This window comes from Rhamphochromis sp. 'chilingali' (assembly GCF_963969265.1).
Source record: "Rhamphochromis sp. 'chilingali' genome assembly, chromosome: 5".
NCBI lineage: Eukaryota > Metazoa > Chordata > Actinopteri > Cichliformes > Cichlidae > Rhamphochromis > Rhamphochromis sp. 'chilingali'.
Window position 1 is genome coordinate 25,231,125 of NC_137932.1, and position 17,232 is coordinate 25,248,356.

A 17,232-nucleotide genomic window follows, 5' to 3' on the forward strand; every position below is an offset into this window, starting at 1 on the left:
AAAATACAATGAGGAATAAAGTCATACTGATTATGGTTTTTACTCATACATGAACAGAAGTTAGAGGAAACCACTCCAAGGAGAGGTTTGTAGCTAAAAATCAACCAATAGAAAAGACTGAAGACATTTAAAGATAACAACTTGTAAATAAAATGTAAAGCACTTTGGTGTTCAGAGGAAGAAAGGATTTCTTCGGATTGTCAAACCAGGGATAGGCCTAAACCATGTTTATGATGTTTACAAGCAAAAGTATGAAATGGGACACTGACCCAGATTTCAGGCTTTGACTGAGGTCTTCACTGACATCATGGCAGCAGTTTTTGGTGGGGACAACTGATGATCTGAGAAGCCCTCTGAGCTTGAGCTATGCTGGAAATCCTACACAAACTATGACATCAACCTGACAGTTTCTCCATTTGGGAGCTCATTTGGAAGTTTGTTGCATCACGAAAAAGGAAAAATTGCTCAAGAAACCCTCTGATGAGAGGATAAATCCTACGTAGGGAAATTTAAAACACAAGAGTTGGGCTGATTTCAGAGGTCTGCCTTCACATGAAGAAAAACAGTGACAGAAAATGATTCATAACATGTCATCACTGTAAAGATATTGGGTTTCCTGAGGATAATTTCAGCACAATAGATAATATGAACTGACTTTTGTAATTACGCGATTGTTTCATTGTCTTACAGTTGAATCTAGTGGAAGCACAAGAGGAACTTCCAGGAAACCAGACTCTTCAGATTCAGCCAGTGAGTACTTTTGTTCACTTATTACACACCTTAGTTTGACCAGGGGTTTCACTTCCTACTCAGATAATGATGAGTCATAAATCCACTGCCATACCTCCTCGACTTTTTGTTCGTGGGTTTTCTTCTGGGCGGTGTTCATCAGTGTGAGCTTAGCAGTGAAGGAAGGCTCTACAAACACCCCATTGTATAGCAATAATCAAAATTAGGCCCCCATAAATCTCTGAAGGATTTGGTCATCGATTTGGTTCCCTGCCGAGCAGTTATGCCAATACGGGGGAAGCTGCACATGCTCAGTGCGGCGGGGGTCATAGGTGTGGTGGGAGGTTGCTGCTGTTGGAGCTGTGGGAGTGAGCTGAACCCAGCCCCGAAGTGCTGAGAGAAGTGGAAACCATTACAGATGCTGATTTACAAGAGCGCTGCTTCTGCCACTGCTGCCCTGGCCCCCATTCTGCACACGATGACGAGGTTGTGCAGATTTTTCCTTCTCTTCATGAGGGAAAAGTCACGAGGAAACTCCCAGAAAGCAGGGCAGAGGAGAGACAATGAAGTCTGGTTCAACAAACAGTGTCTAAATTAACAAAAAATAATGACTTTAAAACATGCTGAGCTGAGAAAAGTGAATGCGAGTAAATCCAACATCTTAACACCCCCAAGTAAAATTTTAGTGGTTAAGGTCTGTTTAAAAGTTTAGGATTAGGCAACTAAAAGTATGCCACTTTATACTGGAAGCTGAAGGTTCTAACGTTAGAGAGAAGAACCCAAAAATCCGAAGAAACATCCACATTCAGGTCTACACAGTGGCAGGACGTGAACACCAGCACTGCTGAGCTGTTTGGCGTGATGATCTTTGATGTAGCCAGCAACTTCTGAAGCTTCATTGAGTCACTTGTTAGCAAATGCTTTTTCTGGCACATGTACAGGATTCAACTTCATGAGTGGGATATTTACTGACATCTTAGTTTAACCCTCAGGCCTTAATTTCAAGCATTAACCAAACAAATCCACTCAAATTGACTTTCAGACGAGAGAGCCAAAAGTGGAACAATGCAAATCATTATTTAATCTAAAATAACACTGAGTGGGTTTTTTTTAGTCTCAACAAAGAATATTAACGTTATCGAGAAAGTACTGCCACTGAATAAACCTAAAGTCCAAGGCTATTACTCACATATGGGGGCAGAAAAATTACATTTTCTGTTTAATGTTCAGCGTTTTCTTCCTTTTCATTCTTGAACTTTTTTTGCAGGATGCTCTGCCAGCGTCATCGGCGATGTGGTGTTCTTGGTGGACGGCTCCTGGAGCGTGGGCAGGCCAAACTTCAAATACATACGCTCCTTCATCTCTGCGGCTGCCGGAGCCTTTCATATCGGCGAGGAAAAAACCCGGGTAGGCGTGGTCCAGTACAGTGATGACGCCAGGACTGAGTTCAACCTGAACGAACACCAGACCAGACCGGCGCTTCTGCGGGCCATCGGCTCAATGCCGTACAAAGGAGGCAACACGAACACAGGTGACCTGTTGATGCTGTTCAGTTCTTTGGGTTTTCTGTGGAGTTAAATTGACCTGGGACATTTTCAATCAGTAACACCCTTTTTAAGGGGGATGTTTATCTTTGGTAGAAAGAATAATCGTTTTTTAATACATGGCTGTTAAAGACTGATTTGTTTTTGTGAGGTGAGTGCTCATTTCACGTGTGTCTCGCTTGGCTCACTTGACAAATAGGCAGGCAAAACTCTGGGATGTAAGGGAATTAAAAACACATCCATTAAAGTACAGGGAAATAAAATTATAATCACATTACACACAGTTTAACTTGCTGAGAAAGCAATAAAGCAGCCTTGTCAGGGCCACTTGAGTCAAAACGGGATTGTTATTGCAAGTGAAGTCATTTAAATTTGGCGAGATCACTCTGATCTGGGACCTCCCCGCCCTTCCATGGGTGTACATGGAAAGAGAGCAGCAGCAGGACCCTCTGACAAAACAGAGCAGGCATTGATAATAAGAGAAATGACAATGATTAATTCAGATACAGCATGAAATGGAAGAGCTGGATTAGAGGTGGGCTGCAAAGTAGCTCACAGTAACTGTATGCAGAGTGAAGTAGTGCCTGAATAGTGCACGCAAGATGAAATGAGAAATGCCAGGAGTGCTACTGAATTTGAACCATTCCTGCTAAGACCATGCTCATTTTAAATCCTCAAATTTTGAAACAGACCACATATGAAATGTTCAGAAGACAGATCAAGAAAATTACAAGTAATATAAAATTTCGTCAAGAAAAGAGAAAGAAAAAATGGAGTTTATATCAAACTTGAAGGAGCGCATGATCAATGAAGGTACCTCAGAGAATTAAATGTCAAAAAGTTTTCTGGTGGATTTCTCATCATGATTATGTGCTGTGTTTCATCCTTCTGTGATATCTCTGATTTTGCTGCTCGGTTTATTGCTGAGTTTGAGTTTTGGTCTACAAAAAGATTTCCTGAATCAAATAGTTGTTTTTCTCCTCATCATTCTACAATTTAAATCTAAGAACACCCAATGAAGTAAAACTCTTCTCTCTCTCATTGGTCCAGGTGACGCTCTGGACTACGTTTTGAGAAATGTTTTCAGTGAGGCGTCCGGCGCCAGAAACAGTCTCCCCAAAGTGCTGGTGATCATCACAGATGGCAAATCTGAGGATCCAGTGGCGAGCTATGCCAAGCAGCTCCGGAGCACGGGGGTGGAGATCTTTGTCCTCGGTATGCAGCCAGAGCAATTTTATTGCACTCCACATTACATTTTCTATTCGTATTTAATGCTTTTAGCAGGGGTTTGTAACAAAAGCAACCTGTGGTGACGTAGTAATGGAAGAAGGTTAAATTCCTACATCGTTAACCTACAAGCAAGTGATAGCAGGTTTTATGTGTGTTTATGCTCCAGTTTCGCTCAGACTTTCCACAAACTCAGACGAAGAAACACCACTGGGATGTTGCTATGGAGTTAAAGAGGCCTGGTGGTTCAGGACTTATAGCTCATCTTTTGCAGTCAGTGGAAACAGATCAATGATAGAAAACTGCTTAGCGAGACACTAATGGTTTTTAGTTTTTGTCAGAGGACCACTGTAACCTTCCTGCTACGTTCCCTAGAGACAATTTATCGGGCTAGCCATCATGTTTTTGGAGGTTATCCCAGCTTTAAAAGGATTCTTAAAGGTGGAGTTTGGTGGAGTTGTCTTAAGGCAAAGCTTACAGTGACATGGCTTCTTTTGGCAAATATGAGTTCTTAACTTTTGTGGGTCTAAGGTCACGTGTTTTATAGAAACACTGAATGGTGCAGGAAGTAATGGTAATTACTCAGTGCCTCTAATCAAAAAGTTGTTGGGTTTAAACCCCAGCCCCAGCAAATAGGCACTTATGAAAGAACTTTAACCCATATCATAGTTAACCCTGTCTAAAATATTTTTTTAGTAAGTACCTCTCTCAATAAGAAAGTTCACAGGATACCAGCTGTCTTAGTCAAACTTAAATCTATGCATGGATACAACTCTTCCAACAGTGTCAAAGTTTTACAGAGGAGTATAGCACCATAAACCCTTTTCATATTTACTGCCCATGTTGTCAGACTTTCCAACCAATGTGGAACAGAAAAGAGAGCATTTAATATGCAAACGTGGAAAGTAAATGCTCGCTTAACTTTGTTACAGATTGTTCATTTCATCCAGTATTTACAGACCTGGAGCAAATGCACCCGTTACCGCGTCAACCAATGCCAGTGAGTTTACAAGGATGGCTAAGAATTCAGTGGTGTCGCCTCAGCTTAGCTCAAAATGAGGAATCATCTCTAAATTTGGCCGGCATTGAAAACCACAACAATTTCCACATGTTCATGAAGAACCATCCACTCTGCTTTTACCACAGCTTTGAGTTTGTGGTTTGTCTTTTCCCCCCGTAGGTATCCAACAGGCAGATGAAGAGGAGATGAGGCTAATGGCCTCTATCCCTTACAGCAGTCACATCTACAGTGTGGCCACCTTCGACATGATAAAGAACGTGCAAAAACAGCTCATTACTCGGATGTGCGCTGGTGTAGAAGATCAGCTCAATGTGGTAGTCAGTGGAGACGAATGTGAGACATCTTTAAAACTAATACTTTCATGCCTAGTCTGAGTTGTTAAAAAACATTCTCTTGCCATTTGTACCTTTGTTTTTACCCTTTAATATGGTTGAAACTGTAGTTTGATGTAGATTGCAGTATACACTCTTATTTTTTGTCTCTTATTTTTTATTTAATTTTTCCAAATATATGACATTATAATTGTGATTCCATCTCTTATTTTTGCAGTTGTTGAGCCAGCCTCCAATCTCCAGGTCCAGGAGGTAATCTCAAAGTCCATGCGGTTGATGTGGGACCCCTCTATTGGAGATGTTTCCGGATACAAGATTCAGCTGATCCCCATGATGGCTGGCAGCATGCGTCAGGAACTGTACGTGGGCGCAGGCCAGACCTCGGTGGTGGTCCGAGGTCTCTCGGCAGATACAGAGTACCAAATCGTTCTGTTTGCCTTGAAGGGATTGACACCCAGCGAGCCCATCACGGCCATGCAGAAGACTCTGCCAGTTAGAGTTTCACTGGGTGAGTACTAAACAATGAAAGTAAAAGTTTATAGAGAGACTTCTCTTTGACTACCGGCATAGATTAATGAATAAAATGTCTGTAAGTGAATCAGTGGTTTAATTGGCAGGCTCTGACAAACTGTACTGACTCAGCACTCTGCTGTAAATAATGCAAAGAAACCTGGAAACATTGTATCAGCTCACATGTCAGACTAAACAAATTGCAGGTGACAATCAAAAAGTTTTGGGAACAGGTCCATAAAAAAGCTTACTAAATTTAAACCAGTGATGTCTAAGTCATCACTTCTAGCTCTAGTCCTGAAGACTAATTTTATATCTTAAAAACAAAAAAAAGTGATTCTTGGAATAAATGTTCATAGATTTCAATGCTTGTTAGTTAGAATACTTCCTTATTTTTCTCCAATGATTGCCAAGACTTTGGAAAGCAATTAAAAAAAACCAAATTCTGATAGCACAGGGATAGAGTTAGAGCTAGTATTATGCCTGATTAGACCTCAGGGGGCCTCAGTGTGACTTGCAGCCACACTGGAAACTGTGCACTGCTGCCTATTTGACTAGAAAAACCAGCCAAATTCTAATCAATTATAGTTTTCACTTGACTATGAGCGCTCTTGTAACATGTTGTTCAAATGTTGTATTATCTTTAGAGGACTAGCACATGCTATTAAGACTTTCTCAACACCACCATTCTTTAGCTCAATATCAACTTTATACAAGAATAAACACCTTTATTGTAAAGAATTTAACAGTCAACTTTGTACTTTTTTTTCTGTCTATCCAGAATGTTCCCTTGGTGTGGATGTGCAGGCTGATGTTGTCCTTCTGGTTGATGGATCCTATAGCATTGGTCTGGCAAATTTTGCCAAAGTAAAAGCATTCCTAGAGGTGTTGGTCAATACTTTTGACATTGGGCCTGACAAAGTTCAGATCAGCTTGGTCCAGTACAGCAGGGATCCTCACCCTGAGTTCTACCTGAACACTCACCACGATCTAAATGCCGTGGTCAAGGCTGTGCGAAATTTCCCATACCGTGGCGGCTCCACCAACACCGGCAGGGCCATGACTTATGTCAAGGAGAAGATATTCCAGGCTGCCAGAGGAGCGCGTGCCAATGTTCCTCGTGTCACCATCCTCATCACTGATGGAAAGTCATCCGATGCCTTCCAAGAGCCGGCCACCAGGCTGAGAAATGCTGATGTGGAGATTTTTGCTGTGGGTGTTAAGGATGCTGTGCGAAGTGAGCTTGAGGCCATTGCTAATCCACCTGCAGAGACCCATGTGTACACTGTAGAAGACTTTGATGCCTTCCAGAGGATTTCCAAAGAACTCATTCAGTCCATCTGCCTCCGGATTGAACAGGAACTCCGCAACATCCTCCAGAGACGTAAGTAATGTGGTTATAATCCTCTATGCAGATGACATTGTGCTATGCTGGGCTTTGTTTGACCAATGTGCTTGTGTTTTGTGTTTAGGGTTATAGAGTTCCATAAGATTTCATTTTTTCTTTTGATGGATACATATATTATTTTTAATTCAGCCTTTATTTGGACTGTGTTATTTATGTAAAAAAAGAAAGCAATGCTCATTTTAATCTAATTCAGGTTGCTTTATGTAGTTGTGTACATCCTAGCTTTAACTGTAATGCTGGATGTTAATCAGTTTTGCACACTGAATCCCTATCAAACATGAACATGGTTGAAACAACAAACAACAACAAAACACCACAGAAGTCTTTGTAATTTAATTAATTTGGCAACTGATGACTTTTTAAGTAATGTGAACTTTTGTCCTCTTTTATCTGCATGATAAACTTGCAGTTTAGAATAAATTCAGAAAGTTAATTGGAATGGGAAACAGTCAGAAATTGGAGGTTTGACATTCTTACTCTTCTTTCGATTGAGGATATCTGCTTTATTTCATTTTTTATAATCTATAATAATGGATAGTATAAAACAGTGACTGGACACAAATTTTTTTCAATAGAAAGTCTGAAAAGGACATCTAGGCAATGTCCAAGACGTACATCGTGAAGTCAAGGAACTTACTTTTGTTTGCATAAGTTTTCTTTTTTCAATTACAGCCAGAAATCAAGAGCATATTAAGGCTATTCAGCATCATACTTATAGGATTTCTTTTAATGCCAAGCTGTAGTATACCCTATGAACTGTATACCAATACTCCAGCATCAACATTATAATTCTGTGAAAACTAAGTTTGAAGGTTTGAACCATTCACTGTTGATCTCGGTCTTGAAATTACCAGTCTGCAACAAATGTACTGCTTTATGATTGATTTCAGCGCATTTTTACCTCTTTGGCTTCTCAGTTACACTGGAGGATTCAGTTCTCAGGATTCATGAGTTGAACACCTTCATTCAGATCAGATCAGCCCCTGTCACATTTGAATACAGTGCAAAAGCTAAAACGCTCAGTGCAAAATATACAAAAATATATTTTTTAAAATCCCCGAAAACTTTTTTCACACAAGTTTTATACTGTTTTAGATGAATTCTGAATTCAGATTTCCTTTGCAGACAATGGTATTTTTTATGTTGATGGATAGAAACAGATCTTTATCCGTTTATTCCGTTTTACATTTGCTAAATTACATTCAGAGGACTTTATGAATAAACATTGCTTAATTGTTGGCACGAGGTAGCTCAACAGAACCAACCATGGAGTATGAAACAGCCCACAGTTTATTAGTTTTACACACACATATATATATATATATATATACATATATACACACACATATACATACACACACATATACATATATACATATATATATATACATATATATATATACATATATATATATATACACATATATATATACACATATATATATATATATATATATATATATATATATATATATATATATATATATATATATATATATATATATATATATATATATATATTATACAACTTGCTTTCAAACATTTCCATTTGTTCAGCAAGTATAGTTTTCAGTGTTCACACAATAATGAAAAAGAAGTACAACCTCAAAAACTATAAACAAGTCCAGCATCCTGTTGGTCTCTATTTTGGGGTTAATTTCGGAGATTTATCTTGCTTTCTCACTTTATTTGTTTTAAACAAGTTCAACACATGTTGTTAGTTTTTCAAGGTTTTCCACACCAAACAACATCTTCCTCCTCCTAACCACCAAACAACTGAAGCTGCTTTCATTTATTTGCATACAGTGCTAGAAACAATGCCAATGCTTTTGATCAACCCATGGATTTAGTACAATAATTAGAAATCTTTTCTTTAAAATTTCAGCTCAAGTTCTAAATCTACCAGTTAACTAATGTTATTGTTACACGTGCAGTCAAGAAATCAACATTTTAACAATTAACCACAGCAGCAGTTGGTTGCAACTTTACCCCCCTGTGAGGTCGATGAGAGTACATAACTGTACCATCAGCCATCCACATGGACATGATTACTTTCATGTCCCTTTTCTGAGCATGTCTTTATTAGCTAAAACCATTTTTTTTTGCCTCAATGTGTAAAACACATGCCCACCTTTTGATCTTTCAAGGACAGGGAGAGTTTCTGCATGTGTAAATGGGTCAAATAGTCCTTTGCAGAGATGTATTTGCATTTGTTTAAACTGAGCCAGAGCAGCAGATGACTCAGTGTGTTACCACACAAAGTCTATGCAAGCTGTCAGGTGTGTTGTCTGTCACATAAACAAACCTTTGAAGTGCAGTTCTTTGCACTGAAGTCATCACCCACCCCAAAACGTCTGGTAGTCGGGTTTAAACACCAAAGATGTTAAATCACAAATGCTGTTTCATCCTCTTAGAAAAGGGCAATAACAATCGCTCAGTGTTTGCCAAAACGAGCTTCCACGTCTGGCAGTATTAAATGTGACTCACACCAGCTTTGATTGCCAATTATATAATCCTTATATAATAATGACTTTATGTCAACAAAGAGAATGTGCAGGAGCCCAACTTAAAGAGCTCTGGTAGCGGGTCTCAGCCCTCCCGATCCTGAATGATGGCACTGCCTTGTAGGTCAGCTTTCTCTTCTACTTTTGTCTATTTCGGATGATGGTTTATGCATATGGATAACAGCCTTAGACAGGAAGAAAAAAAGAGAGCTTCCAGAGAATACGAATTGTAGAACTGCTTTAGTTTTTCCACTAGAAAGACTGAGCTGATTGATGATGCAAATCTGAGCCTGTTGGCCAGCTGCTTGAAGTAATGTGTTCATTGTGTCTGAAAAATCAGTACCAGGGAGATAAGTTGCAAACTTCAATGAATAAATTAGTCAGGGTTGCTTGTGGTGGGTCTAATCTCAAATGACCTAGTGGGAAAACAAAATCTCAGGCAGCTCACCGAGTGTGGACTTTGAAATCTGCAACAACAGGACTCCTAAGGGACCCTTTTCACGACAGGGGACACTCATAGGTAATCACATCTGGGGCTGATTTAGCAGATGCAGCATGTGACTATGAATCACCTTTAACTAACAGCCAGATTTGGAGAAAGATGCTGTTTTTCTCACTATATCAAAGATGTCAGACACATATTTTGTCAGCCCAGTTTAATGTCAGAGCCAGACAAGGAATGTATTTCTTCTGATGATGTATTTTGAAAACAGATGTCAAACCACCTGTAAATATCTCAGTTGTTCCACATTTAGTCAGTCAGTTTAGTTTTTGGAATTAAACACCTAATTGCATTTTAACTTCTGATAAAGCACAAATCATGATAAAAAAAAAGTTATCAAGATTTAAAAATGCTATAAAGAATTTCCACAGAGATGGATACCATACAAACAGTTTTGTATGATGATTTGAATACTTTACATTTTCATTCTAATAACCTAAGATAACACCTTTACCCTGACTTTGATGTAACATTTTACTCTTTCTAGTAAAATGAATTGTTCTTCTGTAACATGATCATCATTTCAGAACTGCTCAGCAATCCTTCAAACTTACCAAAATGTAATCTAATGCAATGCTGGCATTACTTAATATGGTTATTTTGGAAAGACTTTACATAAAATATTGGCTTACCTTCCAGGTCTGAAAACCTTAAACTTGCATTCTTCTCAATTACCAGCAGGGAGCAGCTCCTCTGGTTAAAGAAAGAAGTCAGATTATATAGAAGTTTAAGAAAATCCACCTCCCAGTGCGAGGATAGCCTCAGAATTGGGGTGATGTTACCAGCCTTAACCTCAAATGTTAAGGTTGAGGTTAAGGCTGGTAATGCGTGATTACAGTTTATTGATGATTTTACCATTCTCGTCTGAGTTTACATATAAAATAATTTTCTTTCAGAGAATAATCATCTTTTTTCTCAGAGCAATGTGCTGTATTGTTTTATTTTAATTATTTAACCATCTTCTTCTTCTCCTTAATTCGTAATGAAGACACTCTTTATGCCAAAAAAGGAACTAGCTGCTGAACCCTGTTAAGTAAAAAAAAAATCTTCTTCCTCCTCCAGAACTGATCTCGCCAAAGGACCTGACCTTCTCAGAGATCGGCTCCAGAAGCTTTAGGACCTCATGGAAGACGGACGCCACCAATGTTGAGTCCTACCTGGTTCAGTTCAGGCCGGCAGATGACCCCGACGGGCATTTTGTGTCCATGTCTGTGCCCGGAGACTCCCTCACTGCCTTCCTGCCCTACCTCAACCCTTACATTCGCTACGAAGTCAACATCTACGCCCACTACGAGAAAGGGGAAAGCTTGCCTGTGACTGGCTATCAGACCACGCTAGAAGGTATTTATACTGTCATAAACAATTTATTTATGCTTTTCTTTTTCCACACTGCTAAGATATTTTGTTAATCAACATAAAGGTGTAGTACAGATATAAACCTGTTTTTAATACCAAGACCAAACTTGTGATAGAACAAATTAAGTGATTAAGTGTAATATTGAACTGGAAGGTGTATTGATTGATTCACAACGTTGGTTGCTGCAGGTTACCGCAGAACAATAGGCTCAGGTTTTGGACAGTGGCAGCATGAATGAGTAAAGATATGCAGTTAAAGCTGAGGGTGTCTGATTCACTTGTGTCACAGAACAAGGCCCAGTTAGCAACCTCAGAGTATCTGAAGAGACAACAGACAGCTTCAGAGTGTCATGGCTAGCAGCTCCCGGACCAGTCATTCGCTACCGACTCAACTATGAACCGGTTGACGATGAGAGCCGGAGGATGGAGACGACCACCACTGGCAGGGAGATAACCACCGTGCTCCACGAGCTTCGGCCTCAAACCACCTACCGCGTCACCGTCACTCCCGAATATCCGTCCGGCCCCGGAACGCCGCTACAGACTGTGGGCACTACCAAAGAAGGCAAGTGTGGTTATCGACATATGCAACAAAAACATAAAAAAGCATAAACTATTGTTAATAAAAAGTTAATGGACAATAACCTTTTTAATATCAGTTGTACACTTTTAGACTCTGCTGCATCAAAGGAAGAGTAGTTTGTAGCGGGTTTAAAAGCTGGGCACCAAAGAAAAAAGATCATTAGCCCCATTTAATATTGGGTGTATGTACCCACAGACTGCAGAGGTAAATTAGCTAAATCTGGTATATGGCATCTTTTTCCACTATGGGATGAACGTCATTGTATGTGCTTCCTAGTTAAAAACCAAATGAAAACAAATATGAACACAAGAAGAACCAGCAAATACTAAAAACTCTGTGGTAGCATTAAACTTCCTGTCTGCCTGAGCCAAAGCATCTTGGGAACTGTAGTGCCAAGGCTAAAGCTGAACAGGAAACGGTTCAGTTAGCTGAGCCTGATGCTGTGCCATAGATCTCCATGTAACAGTGTGAAAACTGAAAAAACAAACAAACAAAAAATAAAAAAGGCTTCACAGGGTTAACTATTAATGGGAAACAGATGTTCTTATAAATAAGAGCTACATGAGTGAAGCTTCAGTTGAAGGAAATCTTTGTTGTTTTCGGGACAAACTGAGCCCAGAAGTCCAAGTAGTTGGCTCAGTGGCTCATTGAGTCACCGGTTCTGATCCCTGGCAGGTGCCTGCAGACATGGAGTGATCATTTACTTGGTGCTAGGGGACTTTAAAAACTATGAAAATCTAATTGCACCTTTAAATCACAAAGGATTTGGGGATGATTAAAACTTAATGGGTCCAAGCTGTCGTTCCGGCTTAAAGAATGGGAATGAATCAGACTTTATTCTGATAGAATGAAGTGTCTCTTTAAAGTCATTGCGGTGCCCGGGAGTGTGGGAGTGTGCACATTTTTTGACCCCTGCGAGCTCTGCAAAGTTAGCGCAGCCTGCCTCCTGTTGAACTCCTCGTCAGATCTGTGCAGCCTTACAGGGAAAGGAATGAAAAACAGACATAAACTCAGAGATAGAAATGGACCATGGTGCACTCAGAGGCAATAAACAACAAAGACAGGAAGCAAACTGAAGATGTTTTTCTGAAGTTTTGTAGATTCGAGCACAGGCGGATTTACTGCTTTTAGAGAGGAATGATGAGCCTTCCAAAGATGCTTAAGATTATAATCTTTTATCCAAAACTGAAGACAGAGGCTGGAAATAAACAAATCATACTCCTTGGTGCCATGGAAACAGCTTTTCTTAGCGTTTACCTTTCACCTCCTGTTCCTTTCAGCTCCTTCACATAGTGCAGCTGCGTGTCGTCTGAGTCGACTCTATTTTTGTTAGTTTTTTTGGAATTTGACAGTTTATAAAATGGGACAGGATTAATCCCAGCTTGCACCTCTTTGACATGAAACGCCCAGCTGGCCCTCAGATGGATTTATTCTCCCCCTCATTTGGCTTATAATATTGTTCCCATTAGAACATGACTTTACCTCAAAACTATAAATCGATGCAGAGCCTTGAGGTTTTGCATACATTCTTCCTTTTTTGTTAGCAGTTTGTCCCACCTCCCATAGCACACAGTTACATAGGAGTCAGTTAACTCTTTGTCCCAGTTTTCCTGACTGATATCAGGGGGAAAGTTTTTGCTTAAAAATACATCTACAGTAAGAAAAATGCACACGCAGGAAGCTCTGCCCATGACTCACGGTTTATTTTAACAGTTATTTTTCAAAGGAGAAATTTTGAATCATACTTCACTTCTAGAGTCTCTTTGACTAATTGACATGCTGGTAGCTGCCCAGTAAAAACAATTTTCTTCTGCGCTGCTCCAGTGGAGCAACTGGAGTTCGTGTCTTAGTCAAGTAGTCCTCTGGCTCAGAGAGTTTCCCATCCAGTTTTTTTCTCCTCCAGTCACATGATGCATGATTAATGGGCCACAACACATGCACCTTTTTGTCTGCTTGTTTGTCTCTTTCATCTGTTTCCATGAGAAAAGCTGTTTTTCTTTGTTTTTCAGATAAAAAAGCCCCCTCAAACACAGAGTGTAGACACTTTATTTTTGAATTAAACCACACAGGTAGCAACGAGAAGTCAGGCGGTAACGAAGTCTATGGGAAAATGTTCTCTGTTGATTTATGACCTCAGTAAATACTTTCCTTGTGAGTATATAGTCTCAATTACTAGTTTCAAGTCTCATTTAATAAAACACGATGTTTGTTTAGTAAATTATGGTCTCCATTAGAGTCAAAAAGGACTATAAAGCTGTGTGTGCTTTAGGGTTGGTCTGTCTGTAATTGACAGGTCTCTACCCCCAGATTTACCCCTCGTTTATTACACATAGTTTAAAAACACCAACACAGTGGCAGCAAAAATCCTCAGAGAGATTTCACCAGCCAATGGGAGACATCATGGTGCATGGAGGTAGAGTAACCATTAGAGATGAAAAATTGAGCATGTTCTATGTAATTAAAGCAATTGCCAGTGTGAGTGATGGATACCATGTGATAGGGTAAACACATTGATGGGTTAGCGGTGTAACTGGAGCCTGAATCGTTGGGGTATATAATGGCAGCATAAACTATCAGATGTCAGACACAAAGAGCAGTCTGTGGTGTATCATCAGCATTGTATTGCTTCTGCTGGTGGTTAGACTTGTGCAGGCAGCCATCAAGGTAAAAAAAAACCCCATCAACTAAAACAGGCTAAAAAGCTCAGTAGACTTGATGCTAATTTCATGACTTATCATTTTACACAGACTTGGATCGTACATATCTGAAGCATTGATTATTTTAAGTTCCTTTGGCTAAAAAGCAAAACTTAATCTCTGTATGAAAAGTGACTTTCGGTGGTAAAACATCAGACTCACCTGACAAAATCTCCAATTTTCAGCTTAATTAGCATTTATTAATGCACATTTGTATTCCAGCTTATCTTCATTCTGGTCTGTATAGCTAACGTAGAGTCTTTAAAATAAACTGCATCGCTGTTTAAAGGTGCACACGATTTCTGTGTCAGCTTTTGCACACAGCCGCGATGTGCCGATCCCCTGAGATTAACCGATAATGTTTTTTTTATTACCGCCCAACAGCCACTGTTAATATTTGAGGTTTTCCGTAATTGCTGTGACTAAATGCTGGAAGAGAACCAGATCATAACAAGGACTCTTAAAACAAACATTTAATGGAAGTCTGTGTTTAACATGAGGCTCTTTTGCTCCAAAATATTGTAAATGATCTGATTTTCAATACCTGGCGAGGCTTGGAGGTCAGAATTATTGTTACTGGAGAGAAATAATAAACACTCAGAGCATGAGAGAGGGGAGAGGAGGAAGCCTTCCAGTTTTCATAGAGGGTTATTGTTAGTATTAAAAATTGCTTCTTTTACCTCTTGGGTATTATTTTTGTGACTTTACCCATAATTTCTGATATCACTTAGGTTAATTGTTAAGAATATGGTAAGTCAAAACAACCTTAAATCTTAATATAGGTAATGTTTTTGGCATTATTTGACAAAAAAAGTCATAATAAGCTTTCAGCATTGCATCACATTGGAGCGAAAGCGGGAGGTAAACCTCTGTACCTCCTCTGGAGTCAGATTTTAGTCTTTAGGGAATCTAGCCAGTGAAGGGAGAGTTTAGCTAATCACATGTATTTTATTTAGACTAGATCAGGTGGTTGCTCTGTTGTGTTATGAATACCACTAATGTTGGGTGAATTTGAGCATAGCATTAGTTCTGGAGTGTCATTAAGTAGAGCTGATCTCATTTAAAGCTCATTCCAGTTGTTTTGGCTGATGACTTATGAGACGCTTCAGTTCGATAAACCTGATATATCAGGGTGCACTATTTAAGCTGCTTAAGCTGCCGCAAGCTTCTTTGCAACCCAGAAGTGCTAAATAACGTGCTTCATATTTTTCATGTGTGCTCTGACCTTTGAGAGGGTCCTGCTTTCCATGTTTTCCATGTTTGAACTATAATATTCATAATATTCATCTTACGTGAAACCATACTATCAGAACAGCCTGCTTGTTTGAAGCACATGGATATGCCTGACTTAATTGGAGATTATGTATCGGAATTTAAGGAGCAGGACCACGCCTCAAAACATGCTCCTTCCGGTTCTCATCTATATAGGTTCCCTCAGTTCTGCAAGCTGCCAGGCCCGTGACCCGTTGCCGTTCCCTTCGAGGCCTTCCCCAAACCGCAGCTCAGTTCATGTCCAAGCATTCACCTTTACCTACTAAAACTCTCTCAAACCTAAAATGAGGACGTGGGCCCTAGTGAATCTGGTTTTAAGGGCATATGAGGTGTTCAAACCAAATGCAAAGTATAGATTTTACAAGCTACAGTGGCAGACAAGTCTATTTAAAGATGTGAACAGAGGAAATTTGAAAATATTTTGTCAAAAATCTGGTCTTAGGCTGTATTGCAAAAGACTATAAGACTGTGGAGTGATTAAATAGCATTTTATTATCACCATCATCATCATATAAAAAGGTTCTGCAAAAATGTGAATAGACTCAACACTGTGCTGGGCGACACGTATTTATTTATTTATTTTTATAAACTGCATCACTCTGTGTTGTGAAAACAGAATCACCAGCTGAAATTATTCCGCTAGCTTCTCCTGACGCTCCTGACACTTTTTCTTTTTTCCACTTTATGGAATATTTTTGTACTTTAACATTAGTTATGAAACCTGCCTGCACGCAGGTCTGCTTACACATTCTCAGTTTTTGCATGTTTGTGCATGTTTGTCGGCACATATACATTGGGGTTGCATGCAGATGGTCCTCTCAGAGACCTGCAAGCATGGTCATAATTTACGGACGAGTTTTACATCAGGCATACTCCTGTAGAGGCTTAACGCCATAGAAGTGAGCTACATCCTGGTGAACCACAGGTTTAAACACACGGCGTTTAACTGCAATGACCTCACTTTGATTACAGCTTGAAACATTTTTCCTAGAGGCAAAAATTCCCTCAATTCATACTCTGTGTGAGCCATTTAGTCAAGTTAGTTTATTAATATAGCAAATTTACACACATCAGCAAGCACCTGACATATCTTTCAAACCAATATAATAAATTCAAAACAGATAAAATACTTTGCAGGCACCGTGCACTGAAATTCAAATCCAATTTTTTTTATTGAGTCATAAAAAATGTTAGCATAAAACTTCTTCTTAAATTTTCTAAGCCTCTGATTGGCTGTCCCTGGCAAACAGAAGATTTTTTAAAGAATATGGGAGGAGCTTCTGTGCTTCTTTATGACATCATACAGAGTCAAGAGTAGAATAATAAGAGTAATTTGAGTCGTTTTAAATCTGATTTTTGGCTCATGGGTATCATTTGTTCATACACTGACATTATATTTCCAAACCTTGGGCATTTTTAACGTGAACGCCTACCTGTGGAGCAGAACATAAGACTGAACATTAGGAAAAGCTGAACATGTCCACTTTAAGCCATGTTTGGACTCTTGGAGTGGAGTAGCTGCTCTCCAAAGCACTTACAGTAACACAG

At 39.4% G+C, this 17,232-nt stretch overlaps 1 protein-coding gene across 3 annotated transcripts in view; it reads left to right on the top strand.

Annotated features, from left to right (window-relative positions):
* The window catches only part of col12a1b (collagen, type XII, alpha 1b), a 152,433-nt gene that overhangs the window by 8,979 nt on the left and 126,222 nt on the right, over positions 1 to 17,232 (top strand). For all 3 annotated transcript variants that reach the window (XM_080882238.1, XM_080882237.1, XM_080882236.1), the window contains exons 5-12: positions 691 to 750; positions 1,997 to 2,260; positions 3,324 to 3,488; positions 4,681 to 4,854; positions 5,071 to 5,361; positions 6,145 to 6,747; positions 10,840 to 11,118; positions 11,423 to 11,698. In XM_080882238.1, coding sequence (XP_080738364.1) covers positions 691 to 750; positions 1,997 to 2,260; positions 3,324 to 3,488; positions 4,681 to 4,854; positions 5,071 to 5,361; positions 6,145 to 6,747; positions 10,840 to 11,118; positions 11,423 to 11,698 — 2,112 coding nt within the window. The remainder of the gene's footprint in view (positions 1 to 690; positions 751 to 1,996; positions 2,261 to 3,323; positions 3,489 to 4,680; positions 4,855 to 5,070; positions 5,362 to 6,144; positions 6,748 to 10,839; positions 11,119 to 11,422; positions 11,699 to 17,232) is intronic.